The sequence below is a fragment of the Urocampus carinirostris genome, chromosome 5 (genome assembly GCF_059441175.1).
Source record: "Urocampus carinirostris isolate Australia breed hairy pipefish chromosome 5, RoL_Ucar_1.0, whole genome shotgun sequence".
In the NCBI taxonomy this organism is placed as follows: domain Eukaryota; kingdom Metazoa; phylum Chordata; class Actinopteri; order Syngnathiformes; family Syngnathidae; genus Urocampus; species Urocampus carinirostris.
In genome coordinates, this window is record NC_142353.1 from 9341610 (window position 1) to 9358948 (window position 17339).

General features: G+C 39.9%; 1 protein-coding gene across 2 annotated transcripts; it reads right to left on the minus strand.

Annotated features, from left to right (window-relative positions):
- Positions 1-2689: 2689 nt before the first annotated feature.
- Positions 2690-15215, minus strand: pgam5 (PGAM family member 5, serine/threonine protein phosphatase, mitochondrial). Of its 2 annotated transcripts, none has more exons than XM_088335588.1 (6): positions 14703-15215; positions 11585-11754; positions 9274-9399; positions 8200-8288; positions 5481-5611; positions 2690-3364 (listed from the first exon to the last, which is right to left on the minus strand). In XM_088335588.1, exons 1-6 carry the CDS (start codon positions 14930-14932, stop codon positions 3214-3216), a joined length of 897 nt encoding a protein of 298 aa, XP_088191714.1. In that variant the 5' UTR covers positions 14933-15215; the 3' UTR covers positions 2690-3213. The 2 variants fall into 2 exon arrangements, with proteins under 2 accessions (XP_088191714.1, XP_088191713.1); XM_088335587.1 differs by having other exon boundaries at positions 5481-5614.
- Positions 15216-17339: the final 2124 nt, after the last annotated feature.

Genomic DNA, 17339 nt, shown 5'->3' on the forward strand with positions numbered 1-17339 from the left:
CATGTTGGTTTAAGATCAGGCGATGGTGTCATTGTAATCCTGTGCGGACCTTTGAGACATTTTTGTGATTAAGGGCTACAAGGCAACAGACTATCGCAGAGTTCGACGCACTCTGCTCATGATTTAATGGTCGTCTTTACTAAGAAGATTCAATGCATACAGGAAGAAATTGCTAAAGACATTATTAATACCACTCATATTAAAGGGCTGAAATCTACAGATGCACGACAGGGTGGCTGTCCAGGGAAATTGTCCAGTTTTAGTGAACTGTCACTTGATGATTTCAAACAGGTGGTGAATGCGGCTAAACCGACAACTTGCCAGTTCGACCCGCTCCTGGGTTCGCTTGTTAAAGGTCTTTTTGGCGTCCTTGGACCTTCAGTTCTAAATATTATAAACATATCACTCTCCTCAGGTGTAGTTGCAGCAGCTTTTAAGTCCGCCGTTATTAAACCCACACTGAAACAACCCAACCTTGATCCAGAAATCTTATGTAATTATAGACCTGTGTCAAACCTACCTTTCCTTTCTAAAGTACTTGAAAAAGTAGTGGCACAGCAGCTGAATTATTTCATATCCGAAAATAACCTTTTTGAATCTATGCAATCAGGATTCAGGGCTAACCACTCTCCTGAGACAGCTCTGATCAAGGTAACAAATTATCTCCTACTGGCAATGGATTCTGGCGCTTCATCACTTTTGCTGCTGCTGGATCTTAGTGCTGCTTTTGACACAGTGCACCACAATTTCCTACTAGAACGGTTGGAAAAATAGATTGGTCTCTCAGGAACCGTCCTCTCGTGGTTCAGATCCTACCTCTCAGATAGGACGCACTGTGTTAAATATGGTGAAATGACATCTGAGCCCCTTAATGTTACCTGCGGTGTTCCGCAGGGTTCAGTGCTTAGCCCCCTTCTTTTCAGCATTTACATGCTTCCATTAGGTGATATTATTCGCAAGTACAATATCAGCTTCCACTGCTACGCAGACGACACTCAACTATATCTTCCGTTGGAGAAATCTCCCACACTAAACTGTGGAAATTTGGAGGCCTGCCTCATTGAGATAAAAGAGTGGATGTCACTCAATTTCTTGCGTCTTAACTCTGAAAAGACCGAAATGTTAGTCATTGGTCCATCTAAATGCCGTGACTTATTCTCAAAAACTGCTGTGAACATTGACAAATGTCACATCACACAGAGTGACTCAGTTAAAAATTTAGGTGTCATATTTGACCCTGATCTATCCTTTGAAATGCATGTAAAGAAAATTACTAGAACCGCTTTCTTCCATCTTCGTAACATTGCTAAAATCCGCTCAATACTGTCTCAGTCGGATGCGGAAATTATAATTCATGCGTTTGTTACCTCCCGTCTCGATTACTGTAATGCACTACTCTCTGGTCTCCCGAAGTCTAGAATCAAGTCTCTTCAGCTAGTACAAAATGCCGCAGCTAGGCTTTTAACTAGGACAAAAAAGTACGATCACATCACACCGATTTTGGCTAACCTGCATTGTTAGCCTTAGACGTGATTTCAAGGTTCTCTTAGTATTATACAAAATCATACATGGACTTGCTCCCTGTTATCTTTCAGATCTGATTTCCCCCTACGTCCCGGTCCGAAGCCTACGATCTGAGAGTTCCGGTTCTGGTGATCCCAAGAGCAAAGAAGTGTTCTGTGGACTGCTTTAAAGAAAGGATGACTGGGGCCATGTATTGTGAGATTTTGGGGAACAACCTCCTTCCCTCAGTCAGAGCATTGACGACAACAAACCGAAGCATAAAGCCAGGAAAACCAAAGAGTGGCTCTGTAAGAAGCACATCAAGGTTCTGCCACGGCCCAGCCAGTCTCCAGACCTGAACCCAAACGAAAATCTTTGGAGGGAGCTCAAATTTCATGTTTCTCAGCGACAGCCCAGAAACCTGACTGATCTAGAGAAAATCTGTGTGGAGCGGTGGGCAAAGCTCCCTCCTGCAGTGTGTGCAAACCTGGTGAAAGACTACAGGAAACGTTTGGCCTCTGTAATAGCAAACAAAGGCTATTGTGCCAAATAACAACATTCAATGTCTCAGGGGTTGAAATGCTTATTTGCAGCTGTATCACACAAACAAATCGTTAAAAAAAATCATTCAGTGATTTCTGGATTTTTCTTTTTAGTTTATCTCTTTCACAGTGGACATGCACCTAAAATGAAAATTTCAGACCCCTCCATGATTTCGAAGTGGGAGAAATAGCAAAATAGCAGGGTGTTCCAAGTACTTATTTACTACACTGTAGAGGTTTTTCGCTGTATTAATGCATTTCTGATTTTATGTACTCTCTTTCCAGTGGTTCACACATTCGCCCGAAACGCAAAGGGTTCCAGGTTTGAGACCGGTTGGAAAACATTTGTTGGCCTGGAGAGAAATGGGCACCACCAGGCTGTAACTGACCAAGACACACCAGAGGAAATGGTGCCCATACAACATTAGTCACTAAGGAAACCAACCATTTCCAGCCTATAAGGTGCACTTGATTATAAGGCGCACTTTCGAAATTCAGGCAATTTTTGTTGTTTTTAGGTGCGCCTTCTAGTCCATAAAATGTGATCAAATCGAAATTTTTAAAATTCTTTTTGTGGGACGAAGGACAGTCGTCACAGTTTAATTTGCACTAGTTCTGCCACTACACAATGGATTGGATACATGTTTGGGAACTTCCTTTTTTATTGCTCTTTATTGAAGTAAACAACGAAGATGTTTCAGCCCACAACAGTACAAATAGAAAACAAAAGCGACATCATCAGTCGCAATATGGCATCTTCTGTGATAAGCTAACACCACAAAGCAAAACGACCTCAACTTCAACGTTTGGGGTGCTAGCACTTAAATGTACAGTAGAATAATTATTTGGAATTTGTATGCCTTCAGTCTTTTTTTCAAGAAATATAACAAAGTATCCATTCTTAGTGCTCTTCCAGGAACAATAAACGATCTGATAGCTACAAAAACCCTCATTAATTAAGAACCGTTCTTCTATAAAAAAGTCAGTTCCCTCACTTTTGCCTGGCATGAACATTGCTGCAGAGCGATCACCCACTAAAGCGCCCCAACTTCACATGGTGCCAGTTTAACAACAAACATTTGAATATCAGAAGACACCTGAGAAAACCGAGCTTTAACATTTCAAACGGCGGGCCGTGCCGATCAAAACCCAGAAGTGCGTTAAGGACTCAGGTTCGTGTTAATTTGTCCGGCGGCATGAATCCGGCATCGCCGAGCGTGTGGAGCGACACTCGGCCGCTGGGGCGAATGGTAAGCCACGTGATGCTGCCGTTGTTCAGTCCCATGCGTAACCAACCCTCGGGTGGAAATTGCAGGGCCCTGAGAATAGAGGACACCATTAACAGTCAAACAATAAATAGCATATTTAAAGAACAAACACGGTATTCCCCATACCGGAGGGAAAACGTGGAGGACCGCCATGGTTTACAGCAGGCGTCTCCAACCTTTTTTGAGCATCGAGCTTCTTTTTGTTACTAATTAGCGCTGAGGGCACCCAGTTTGATATGAATTTCTAGAATAGCAACTTAGATAGATGGCTAGCTAAATAGCTAAAAGCAGCTTGATAGTTAGCTAGAAAAGTAAACGGGTAAATAAATAGAAGGGGGCTAGAGAGCTAAAAAGAGTGAAAAGCAAACTAAATAGCCAGATAAAGGGATAAAAAAGCTAGTTAGCTAGCTAGAAAGGAGGCCACAATTTAGCTTGATAACTAGAAAAAGATAGATGAAATATTAGCTAGCATACGAAAAATGTAAAAAGCTAGGTAGATCACTAGCTAAATACCTAAAAATGTAGGAAAATGTCTAGCTGCAAAGATAAAAAGGTAGTCAGATAGCTAATTGAAAGAAACTGCACATTTTTTGCTCATTCGCTTTAAAAAACATAAATTGGTATTTAGTTTGTTGTATTTCCTGTAAAATCAATACAAAAAAAAAAAAAAAATCAATAAAAAATTGTTGAATACATGAATCGATTTTCCTTCTGTTCTCTTAATTGCTTAAAATAATCATCATTAAAGGACTTTTTTGGTTTATTAAGCCGATGAACTGTAATTTATTTGAATTTCAACAATTTATTAGCTATTACTACGATTATTATCAGGTATATTATTCAAAATAGGGTAAATACTCAGTCAACCGAAAATGACAATAACGCAGCACTGGTGAGCTTAGGAGGCAACCTGGCAACCCTGTTTAGTCAAATCAAGTCAAGTCATTTTTATTTGTATAGCCCTTAATCACAGAGTCTCAAAGGGCTGCCTGGCAGGCACACTTTTAGCAAATCTCCCTACTTAGCCTGCCACAGCATTCTACCTGCTAGGCATAAGGGCCAAATCTATGTTCCCACCGCTACCAGAACCTACGAATGACAGATGTAAACCGTAAGCGCAACTACAGCAAAATCGATGCCTTGTTCCAATTGGGCAGTAAAGTGGGAACACAAAACAATTCAACACAACACATGAAAAAAAAAAAACTCAGCCTGCAGAGAGCAACTAGCGTAACAAAAAATGTAAACATGATGTTCCTGAACAAAAACCTTTAAACTCGTTGTCACCATGGCAACAGAGTCAACAAACTGACACTTTAATTGCGTTACTGACTTTGTTTTCAAAATATTTTTTCAGGGAAGCTATTTCAGTTCTCTACTAGATATTGTTTTATATAGTATTTTTTTAGTATGGCTCTTTTGACTTTCCTTCTGAAACAGTAATAGAAATATTTCCATTAGTTTTGTATACTGTAAACGTTTGCAATGTAGTCATCGTATAAAAATGAAATATTTTAGTGCCTAAAATTGTTTTAGCTGTTTTTAAAGTATCAGTATCGATCGACACTACTATATATTGACTTGCAACTGATCAATACCGATAATTCCCAGTATTGTCCACCCTTACTGCAAACCACCAAAGAAGAACTGTCAACTTGTCATAGCAGCAATCATAAAAGCAGCGCTACTGATATTCAATACTAAAAATTTACCACATAGCCGATATGCGTATACGGTTTAATTACATTTAAATGTCATATGGAGTACGGTAGAGGAACAACACTAGTTATTTTTAGTCTTATTAGATGATGAGCAGATTTTTTTTTTTTGCATCAAACTCCCGTCTCATTTACGATGCTTTATAATAACTTGTTTTTGACTTTGACCTGTTTGCTAAGTCATTGCCTTTCATAAATGGTGTATTTTTCATTCATTGGATTACAAGGGAACATATTCATCATAGACCCAGATTCTTGATTTTGCTCTAAAAATGCACCTGATCGATGCGTTTAAATCTAAAATGTATAAAATTTTCTTCCAGGAGCATGCCCCTGGATCCCTCTAAACTGTCCACCCACCAAAATCTCAAAATTCTACAGGAAACACTGACTCATTTCATTTCTAAATGTAAAAAACAGAAAAAATGTCTCAATGAAATGACACAAACCGGCAAACAAAGTAGCGGATGACGTTGGCATGACACACGATGATCTCGTAGCTGTCCTCCTTCTGTTTGGGGTCTGCCCGGTGGATGTAGCGGCGGAAGGCTGCCTCGATTCGAGCCCCGTCTTCGTGGTACTGCTAGAAGATAGCAAGGAAAGTTAAAAGCCACCATGACCAGTGTTGGGACTAACTGGATTATCTCGAAAAGAATGCCTTTTCTCAGGAACAAGTACTGTAAATTATAATTAAATATTACAAAGACGAGCACATATTTCACTACTGCGCCAAAAGAAAATTCAAATGAGGGCTTTGACACATAAAATGTGAGCCCAATATTTCTAGACAAAAGCGCAAGGCAACCATACTCTGGAGAGTAGTGCCAGATTGCAACACACATGTGTTTTGTGCCGTTGTCATTGGTGGTTTCTGCAGTGATAAACCATAATGCATTGGCTTGACATCATTCCTCGAAAATTAAAGGAAAACCCTAGCGACCTGACAATGACTCAGATTATACTAAAAGAGAACAGAATGGGTTTTGATAGATAACTTCCACTGCTGTTGGATTCGGTTGTACAAATTGAGGACTTGATTTGTGGGTGACAAAGTTTAAATATAGTGGGAACGTAGAGTACCGCAAAACGGAGTGGCCAAATAATACACACTTCATCCAGAGTGTGTTGGTTTGGCAAAATAACGCAGGAAGATGGTTCGAATGAACTTGAGTATACAATTAGGTCGACAATAACGCATCAGTTGGGAAAATAATGGGCAGATATACTAAAGTATGCTATGAACACAGTCTTTTAGAACATTAGGCAGACTCAGTCATTTCTGATTGCAGAAAAAATTACTCAAATTTCCACTTGTCCTGAAAGCGGCAACACTCACAGTCGACTTCCTTTTTTTATTTACAGTCGCCATGTCGGATATGCGGTAGGCTAAAATTCTTACAGAAAGCCAAAGGCTAAATGGCCCAAGGGGTACTGCCATCAACCGGGGATTTTTTTTAAATACAAATTTATTTTACACTGTGGTCCATTTTGCTCCTGGTTTGTATTATATAAATAATGTTGGCAAAAAAATAAAATGTATTTCTCCACTAGAAGGGTCTCTTAAACGTTTTCAGACGTAACTGCAGAGTTTCGTATTCTGAATGCATACGTTGTGGAAAAGGGCAGCTTACCGTTAACTGTTCAATATGAACATTTTTATCCGGACATTGTTGTAAGTTTTGTATTGTGTGCACCCTTTTCCGAGTATAGGACACTACCGCAGTGCTTTTTTCCGCCACTACTAGCGTGTGGCGCTGTGAGAGGTCACCCAGCATCCACTCAGAAAGAAAAAAATCCACTTCCTCTTTCTAGTTTGTGTGCAAACATTCTATCCTGTATCTCTAGCGTGCTAATAACTGACATTTTTATTGATTAATATCTCGCGCACCCATTCAATATGGTTGGTGTAAAGTGTAAAGAAGAGGCGAGCCGTTTCTTTCGAAATGAAAGTTGAATAAGAAAGCTTGATGCGGTTGAGAAAATGGTAAGGTTTCGCTCACTTTCTACCACAGATGAGGAAGTAGCTTAACTCTTGAAGCCCATCTTCCACAAGTACAGTGGAACCTCGGTTCTCGACCATAATCTGTTCCAGAGCCCTGTTCGAAAACCGATTCGTTTGATCACCGAAATCATTTTTTCCATTAAAAATAATGTAAATCGTTTTAATCCGTTCCATCACCCTGAATATTTACCTTGAATGTTTAACGTAAACATAAAGCTAACCCAGGCTAATCGTACGTTTGCGTTATCGTAATCTTCTGTACAAAAGATTACGCCAAAATGAACGTGTAAAAATAAAAAAATCAGGTCGTTTACAAGTCATTTAGCACAAGTGGTGAGAGGTTCAGTGGAAAGGGGCTACGTTCCAACACCCTGAATGTTGGGCTCCGTTCCAACACCCTGAATGTTTACCTTGAATGTTTAACGTAAACATAAAGCTTACCCAGGCTAATCTTTCGTCTGCGTTATCGTAATCTTCCGTACGAAAGATTACGCTAACATGAACGTGTAAAAATAAAAAAAGGATAAAGAATTATGAATATGATTTCTTACCTTTGTGGTGGTCAGCAGAAGGCGCTCGCACACCTTCATATTTTGCTATTATTTCTTTCTTAAATGCAATAGTTGTATGCACTACTTTTCTTTTTTCATCTGTAGCAACTTTGCTGCTTGCACTGACTTTCTTCAGAGGCATAATTAGGGGCTAAAACACTTCGTACACCTATATTAAAAGCGAAAGCAAAACAAAGCACGTCCGCACACGATAACAGTTGGTCACGAAAAGAGCGATCTACACCCGTACGCCGCTCAGCATCGCACCCTAGCGTACGCACTCACGCATTACCGGCGTTCGAACTCCGATTTTTTTGACCCAACACCGAAGCAAGAATTTCTCAAAATTTTTGGTCGGACTCTGACTTGTTCGAACTGTAAGTTAAACTTTAGAACAAAACAACACAGGTTACTTATACAAGCCTTAAACATACCTCCTTCGTAAGTAGAGCAGTCTGTACTATTTAAATGAAGTAACTCGCAACTGTAACTAATGAATGTTTTTCAGTAAAGTGCCCAACACTGGCCCTGCGATTTGGTGCTCAGAGTTCCTTATTTGATTCTCTTGGGATGCAGAAAGCTAACAAGAGATAGAAAGAAGGCTGCTTCTCTCACCACAGCTTCAGGCTTCCAATGAGAGACGGGTGGAACCGGCTGGATGGGCGCGCCTTCACGAAGCAAGTCGCAGCTCAGTAGCTCCACGCCTGAGTTCAGTACATAAATAAATTAGGGCTGCAACAACTAATCAATATCGATTAAAACCGAGGATTAAAAACGTTGGCACCTAAATAGATCATCGAGTCGTTGTGTCATGTGTTTTAAGAGCCACAGAGGACGTTAAATCAATGCAAATAGCACCATTCTGTTGTGACGCTGGGATTTGCCGTGCCGCTTTGGCCTGGCAGAGGGCGCCAAGACTGTTTTATGAAAATGTATTTTACACATATTAAATCCTAAATATTGAACATTGCGTTCAAAATCCGCACGAATGTTTCAACTTTGAAGTGTTTGTTTCATCATGAAACCAAGTTAACAATTTTCAAGGGAATAGTGTATCAGAAATACGGGAAAAAGAAATAAACAGAAAATAAGTACATAAAATACATAAAGTAAAAAGAAAAGTAATAATAAGAACATGTTTAACTATACCCAAGAAATAAATTCTATTCATAGGAATTTTTCATGGTGGAAATGTTTATCACATTCCAAAATGTAACTCCGCAAAACAAATTTATTGACCAAATTTTGAAAATGGGGTTACATTTTTGATATAATTTTGGAATTTAAAAAAATACCTACACTTAAATGGAAACATACTGCTCTCTTTTTTACTTTGTATGATAAGTGTAAATATAATATGATCTTTGGATAAGGCGCTAAGAAAAGTGTATTTTACATATTTGCAGGTGTGTAGCATTCATTTGCATGTATTTTTATTTAATGTAAAGTTAATTGACAAACACTTGTATTTTTTTATAGTTTTATATTACAGAATATTTTGTGGTTTAGTGCCCTTCTTTTCTATCCGTCCAAAACGTCAATATTTGTATAAAAAGGAGGAAATTAGAGATGTCTTTGAGGAGTAGATGAATTGAAAAAATAATCAACAGAGTAATTGATTATGAAATCAATAGTAAGTTGCAACCCTTAAAGAAATACATCGCCTTACTTCAAGGTTAGGATCCTTACCTGGAAGGTGCTTGCTTATAATGTGCGCCGTCTCAGTGGCTCGGGCCATGCTGGAATGGATCAGAACATTGTATTTCAGTCCCAAAGTAGAAAGGCGGTGACCCGTAAACTCTGCTTGTTCCCGACCTGAAGAGACGCACACGAGAGAGTTTCACAGATCATTGAGGAGACAACTGTTGCTCAGTGGGCAAAATGTAACAGCATTCCTTGAGAAGTTTTTATTCGCCGAACAAGGACCTTTGCACAGTAAATTTAGGACTACAAGTCGCTACTTTTCAATACATTTAAAACTCTGCAGCTTGCAATACACCGTAAATTCCGGCCTATAAGCCGCTACTTTTTTCTCAAACTTTCAACCCTGCGGCTTATTCAGTGATGCGGCCAATTTATGTAATTATTCTAACGGCCGCCAGTGGCGCTCGAGTACAAAGGGTAAGATTTAGACCGGTGGAATATATGCGCTGAGGAAGACTGCAACTTCTTGCTTGTGCATTAATTAAATTAGCGTGAACATACCCTCATCATGCAAAATGCAAAAGGAAAGGCACATCAAAAATCCACCATCACCAACGGGTTGCGAAAAGCCGGTCTGCTGCGTGACGGAGACAAGGGCACAGAATCAGGAGTGGATGAGAGTTCAAGCAACAATGACAGCGCGAGTGAGGCTGCGGGAGCTTGGGACAACGTCTATATGACAAAGTTTCTTTCCGACACTGAGAAATACGACTTTGATGGCTTCAGTTCTAAGGAGGAAGATGAGGACGGTTTACCGTGATTTTTCCAAGTACGGTATGTTTTTTTTAACAGACCGGTTTACAGTGTTGCGAGCGTGCTGCTACCATTAACTGCCCTGTCACAGGCACCATTTGGGATGAAAGTTATATTATTATTATTAAAGCTTTGAAAACTCTCTCGGTGTACCTTCTTTTTTTTGTAAATATGTGTAACCATGTATTATATGTATTAGCAACTGTATATTTTTGTAATGTATTTAATTGTATTTATTTTGGACCCTTTTCTGATATGTTTTGCACGAGCGAATTAAAAAAAAGGGGCGTAAAAAAGGCGGGCTGACGGGAAGTGGAGACCGGTAAAGGTGTGTATTTGTGGACACGGCGGGCAATAGTGGATATATTTTTTTCCCACCCTTACCTTTGGAAATATACACTTTTTTTCCTTGGATTACTTTAAACGGGACCCGGACTCTGCAGGTCTGCATCAAACCTTAAGTGCCGGTATCATTTTCCATTCATTTTGCCGGCTGTGATTTTTGGACTGTGTACTTTTATGAAGGACATTCAGTTTCAATTGCAGGACTTAGAGTCGGTTTGGGTTAATTTTGTGTTACATTTTTCAACGTGGGCGCATGCGGCTTATATACAGGTGCGGCTTGTGTAAGTACAAAATCGGTTTTCCTCTTAAAATGTGGTGGGTGCGGCTTATAATCAGGTGCGCTCTATAGTCCGGAATTTACGGTAGTCCTTTCCTGAACGCAAAAGAAGGAATAGGGGTAGGCATGCTCCCTTTGGGCACATGTTTATGTGTTGTATCATTCAGTGTATGTACAGCTGTTTTTGTGCAAATATTTTGTTGTTTTTCCTTTAGTTAATTAGTGGTTAACGTTTTTTTGTGCCGTGCCCAAATAAAAAGCCACAAACAAAGGCTGCTAACTAAGTTTTTTTCTTTTAGCTACTTTTTTTAACCATCTCAAGGGGCAGCCATTTTGACAATTGCTAACACCACAGCAAGGATTTTCCCCAGTGCTCCGTAGGCCTAGTGAGTTGCCGGCTCATCTTTTCATCAGTTATTACTGGATACAATTCGTCTTTTCTCAAAGGGAGCAATAAGATGTGCTTGGGGTTTCCCTTCAGGTGCCCACAAAATAATAATAAATAAAAATACTCATGAAGGTGCATCCATTTTCGCAATTGATTTGCGTATGATAGGTACAACATAAACTAACAATTAGTTTATAATGGAATTGTGTGCATTTAATTAGAATCCAGATATTCCGAGTTCTGACATGAACTAACACTTCAGCGAGCACTTTCAGGAATTTCATCGTGCTGGTCCGCAAGAGCCATAATCTTGCCTGTTATTGATGTCACCCTCTTCCAACAATGCTGATTTGTTGACTCTAATAGTTGTCAGACTTATATAAGCAATGATGTTTTGTGCCTGTACCGGAAGAGGGAGACTTTAAAAACAGTCGAGACTATTGCTCTTGAGGTTCCTACTAACGCTATACTTCAACACAGTATGCACTGATAGACAAGTGTGAATCCTAAAAAAAAAAAAAAATAAATCAGACCCAAGGGGGTGAGGATACGTTCTTTGTCGCTGCTTCCGCTCAGGTTGTACTGCGAATGTCTGATGAGGAGGATGTTGCGTGTTGCTTTTGGTTTGCAGTTGTCCTGCTCCGAGCTGGGATCTTCCGTCGCATTCTCCTTCTTGCCGTGAGAGAGCACAGAAAGTTCTCTCCTGCAAAAGACGAGCTATTTGGACTTTTTTGGTTTTGTTTGGAATGTACCACTCAAAAATAGCAAGTAAAAACAAGTTTATGTGTTTCTGATGCCTTTAAGACCAGACATCCTAAAAAAAGAACACAAAATGAGGCTCTTGAAGAGGAATGACATTTCTTCCTTCACGTGTTCTTTTTATATCCGGGTTGTTGTGGGTAAAATAAGTGCACTTCTGTTGAGTTTTTCTTTTAATTTTAATGGAGAATTTCCCGGACACAAATCAGGTACAAAACAAAGCTGTTTGATTCACAAATATGGCTGATACTAACTTTTATACCAGGGGTGTGAGCTCTGACAGTAACAAAACTTTAGAAGCAGTGGATAAAGCCGTACAATGCCCCTTGTCTAGACAAAATCATATGACCATTTTTGTTTGTAATTAGTACCAGGCCATCAGACTGTTGAGACGCAAAGATGCTCTTCAAGATGTCACCGGTCACTGAAATACACCATGCCACATATCATTGGAAAGCGTATCCAGGCATGTCCAAAGTCCTGACTGCAAGGCCAGATGTGGCCCGTGATCAAACGTTTACCGAGCTGCAGCCAATGTCATAGAATAATAATTAGTAGTGCGTCAGTAATGTTGAAAACAGTACAAAATAAATTTACAGGTAGCAGAAATAGTTATTTTCCCTGGTAAGAAATTACCAGTTCACTTAGCCATAGAGGAGGAATTTATTACTCAGTTATGCAGGCTCGAGAGCGTTCTCCATTCGGGCCCCGGTGCTGTGGAATGCTCTTCCCCCCGAGATCCGATCCGCAACCTCAGTGGAACGGTTTAAATCTAAGCTTAAAATGCACTTCTATTCTATAGCATACAGGGAGTGCAGAATTATTAGGCAAGTTGTATTTTTGAGGATTAATTTTATTATTGAACAACAACCATGTTCTTAATGAACCCAAAAGTCTCATTAATATCAAAGCTGAATATTTTGGAAGTTGGAGTGGGGCTTTTTTAGTTTTAGCTATTTTAGGAGGATATCTGTGTGTGCAGGTGACTATTACTGTGCATAATTATTAGGCAACTTAACAAAAAACAAATGTATACCCATTTCAATTATTTATTTTCATCAGGGAAACCAATATAACAGCTCAACATTCACAAATATACATTTCTGACATTCAAAAACAAAACAAAAACAAATCAGTGACCAATATAGCCACCTTTCTTTGCAAGGACACTCAAAATCCTTCCATCCATGGATTCTGTCAGTGCTTTGATCTGTTCACGATCAACATTGCGTGCAGCAGCAACCACAGCCTCCCAGACACTGTTCAGAGAGGTGTACTGTTTTCCCTCCTTGTAAATCTCACATTTGATGAGGGACCACAGGTTCTCTATGGGGTTCAGATCAGGTGAACAAGGAGGCCATGTCATTAGTTTTTCTTCTTTTAGACCCTTTCTTGCCAGCCACGCTGTGGAGTACTTGGATGCGTGTGATGGAGCGTTGTCCTGCATGAAAATCACGTTTTTCTTGAAGGATGCGGACTTCTTCCTGTACCACTGCTTGAAGAAGGTGTCTTCCAGAAACTGGCAGTAGGACTGGGAGTTGAGCTTGAGTCCATCCTCAACCCGAAAAGGCCCCACAAGCTCATCTTTGATGATACCAGCCCATACCAGTACCCCACCTCCACCTTGCTGGCGTCTGAGGCGGACTGGAGCTCTCTGCCCTTTACCGATCCAGCCACAGCCCATCCATCTGGCCCATCAAGACTCACTCTCATTTCATCAGTCCATAAAACCTTAGAAAAATCCGTCTTGAGATTTTTCTTGGCCCAGTCTTGACGTTTCAGCTTGTGTGTCTTGTTCAGTGGTGGTCGTTTTTCAGCCGTTCTTACCTTGGCCATGTCTCTGAGTATTGCACACCTTGTGCTTTTGGGCACTCCAGTGATGTTGCAGCTCTGAAATATGGCAAAACTGGTGGCAAGTGGCATCTTGGCAGTTGTACGCTTGACTTTTCTCAGTTCACGGGCAGTTATTTTGCGCCTTGGTTTTTCTACACGCTTCTTGCGACCCTGTTGACTATTTTGAATGTAACGCTTGATTGTTCGATGATCACGCTTCAGAGGCTTGGCAATTTTAAGAGTGCTGCATCCCTCTGCAAGATATCTCACTATTTTTGACTTTTCAGAGCCTGTCAAGTCCCTCTTCTGACCCATTTTGCCAAAGGAAAGGAAGTTGCCTAATAATTATGCACACCTGATATAGGGTGTTGATGTCATTAGACCACACCCCTTCTCATTACAGAGATGCACATCACCTGATATGCTTAATTGGTAGTAGGCTTTCGAGCCTATACAGCTTGGAGTAAGACAACATGCATAAAGAGGATGATGTGGTCAAAATACTCATTTGCCTAATAATTCTGCACTCCCTGTATGAATAACCTATATTTTATGTTGACAATATCTGTGTATTATTTGCACTCATGTAGGTTTTAGATCAGAGGATTGTGTCATAATATTCTGTGGTTTGCAATGATATTTGGTCTGTGCACCCCTGTGAGGGCGTCACAAATAAACATGACTTGACTAGAAGAACTAGTGAGTAACTGTAACTGATTACTTTTTTAAAGTTGCAAGCCTAACACTGGTGATGGATCATTGTAATATTTCAGGAAGTGTGATTTCTGACTGGCTTGGTGTTTTAGTGGTTGACTAATTTTATTTAACAATTAATAATTAAAAGTTTACAAACTGGTAGTTGCAGGGTAACAACATAGTAATGACATTATAAGTTGTCACTTTAGAAATGCAATCAAAATGGTAGCCCAATGGGGCCATAAAGTAACAAAAAGGAGCTTTTCTGCAACGTCGGTGACCCATGGTTTACAACGTGTTTTCAGTCTTGAATGAGACCTCGTTTAGTCAAGTAACATTTAAGAAAACGGCCAAATGACTAACTTGTCCCAGTTGCTGTCCCACACGTGTCCAGTCGGGGCTGGCGTGACGCTCGCCGCCATCCATGCCGGTTGCGCGGCTTGAATCACGGATAGTTCGGACCAGCGACCGCCCGCCTCGGTTCGCTTCCCTCCGAAAAATCCTCGAGAATCGGCGGCAGCGGCCGCCAGGGCAAGGGCGGCGGAGCCTCCGGCGACACCACAAATTAGCTTGAGGGCTTTCCTGTAAGACATGACAATGGCTTCTTCGTTGCTGCTGGATAATTAGCTAAAACAACACTGTCTTGTTAGCGGCGCTTAACTGTCTCCTAAGACAAATAAAGATTGAAAGGGGGAAATAAATTAGAATTTAGGCTCAGCTTGGTGAGCAAAACAAAAACAAAAACAGAAAAAAAAAAACACAAAATGTCGTGCTAAAGGAACTAAGGAATGGACGCGCGAGGGAAAGCTAATCGTTAGCAGGCTTTAGTTCACAGACTACGGTAGCCGATTTAGGGCACACCTGATTTTGTGAAGCGGCTTTCGCGGACGTAAAGACTCTATGAGCCGGCTCTTTGAGTTGACCAATGGGAGCCGTGTTTCCACCAATCCGGAGCTGGCTCCCCTTTTCTTTCTCTGTCAACTTTTCCCTTGAAGGAGCAAGCGATTGGTCGATATGCGTTGCGTCCTTTCTGTGTCTAGAAGAGGGGGAGTACTATAATGAGGTCAAAAGGCAAATAAGTAAAAAAGAAGTAAATCAAAGCAGGAAAATTTTTAGAATGAAAATTACACATTTTAATTCATGTCTTTTGTGTTTTTTCATGGGTTCTGTGTAGTTTGAGTCTAAATTGTTTACAAGTCGAATTGTAAATAGTCAAAAGTTATTTTCTTTTATTTCGAATAATACTGTAGATGTAGGAATTGGGATACTTTCAAAGATTCTGTGTTGACTAACGTAGTTAAGTAAAAAAAGTGAAATGTCTAAAGCAGTTAAATGTTCATGTGAAACAATAAAGTCCATTGTAATATTGGAAAATTATTCTATCCATCTATCTATCTACCTTGGTCATAACCAACTGTAAAACTGGAGTGTCATGCCCAATTTCGTTGTCACAATATGTTAACCCATTTTGTAACAATGACAATAAAGGTATATTCTATTCTATTCTATTCTATTCTATTCTATTCTATTCTATTCTATTCTAACCCTCAAGTGGGGTGACCGACAGCAAGACAAACACATACAATAACAAAGAAAATAAAAAAGGAAAATAATAGCAACAAATACATTTTTTGACCATGGCCAACCCAAAATGCCCAAACACCCAAACAAGTTAGGCACCTCGGCACCAAAGTTGGTCATGCTTTCGTCCCTCCAAATGAAACGGGACACAAGAAAGCGGCCATGTCACTCGGGTAAAGGTAACACAACAAACTCTTTTGTTCAACAGAAGGGCCCGACAGCTTTCACTGGTTTACCCCTGCCGCATCGTACGGGTGCCATGGCCATCTCTTAGATCGCGCTTCCACACATCCCACTATCCTTTTACAACAACTCTCCACTCATTCCTATCAACAAACAAAAAATTATACATTTTCAATAATTTGTTAATCATGAATTTATTCATCATTATTTTATTTTGAGCCTAATATTACATTATTTGTGGTCAAATATTGCTTAGAGTAAAGTAAAAATCTGTAGACTCGTCTCGGAACTGAAAGAGTCGGCTCTTTTTATTGAGCCGAATTGAAAGAGTCACTTCTCTAAAATGAGCCGAAATTCCCATCACTATCTAATATCTCATGACATGGGAGTAACGGGCCCGTTTTTGGGGTGCAACCCAAGCATTGATAAAATTATAGCATTTTTAAAACTCTTTTCCTCAATAAAGGAAGGGATAGGCCTGAATATGATGAAAAACGCTAGATGACAAGATAAAGAAAGTAAAACAAAACAAAATTGTGAACGTAGCGTCTGAAATACTCCACTGCCTTGCAATGGTTCAGTCCATTTGATTCCTTTTACCGCTCTCATCCTGCTTCCTGCTCCTCTTATGCTCGGCTTGTGTCAGTTGCGGCATAGCGATGGAGTATGTGGGGTCTCTGTTATATTACGGTGAACATACTATCACTGTAATGTTAAATAAAATGCATAACTCTGTAATAAATTCCATGTTTCTTCTTCTGTATTTGTATGTGTGTGTACTAAATTAGAAATGAATAAGTAACAACTGGGCATGGCGTAGTAATTGTGTTCCTGCTAGCCCCAAATTGTAATGTGATGTTCACAAACGGGAAGTGAAACTCCTGAACAGTGTTGAATGGTCTTAAATCACTTTAAGTGAAATAATTTTGGTTTCAATCCAGTCTGACACTCCAGGTGCTCAGCACTCCAAAAGCTCTGAACCTAAAATCGCTCCTATCTCGTGATAATGTCCACAAAGCGGGTTATTTGTTTCAAAACACCAGTAAATGCTTTGACACATTTCTTGTTTGAGCCATGGTGCGCTTTTTTTCCATTATATTGTTTCCATTTATTTGCAGTATGCATTTCATTACTCAAAGAATTGTGTGTGTTATTTATTTGGGAAATGAAATGAACTTGTTACCCCAATTATCTTTGTTTTTGTTGTACAAAGTCTGTCTGGCAGGCAATTAAGTT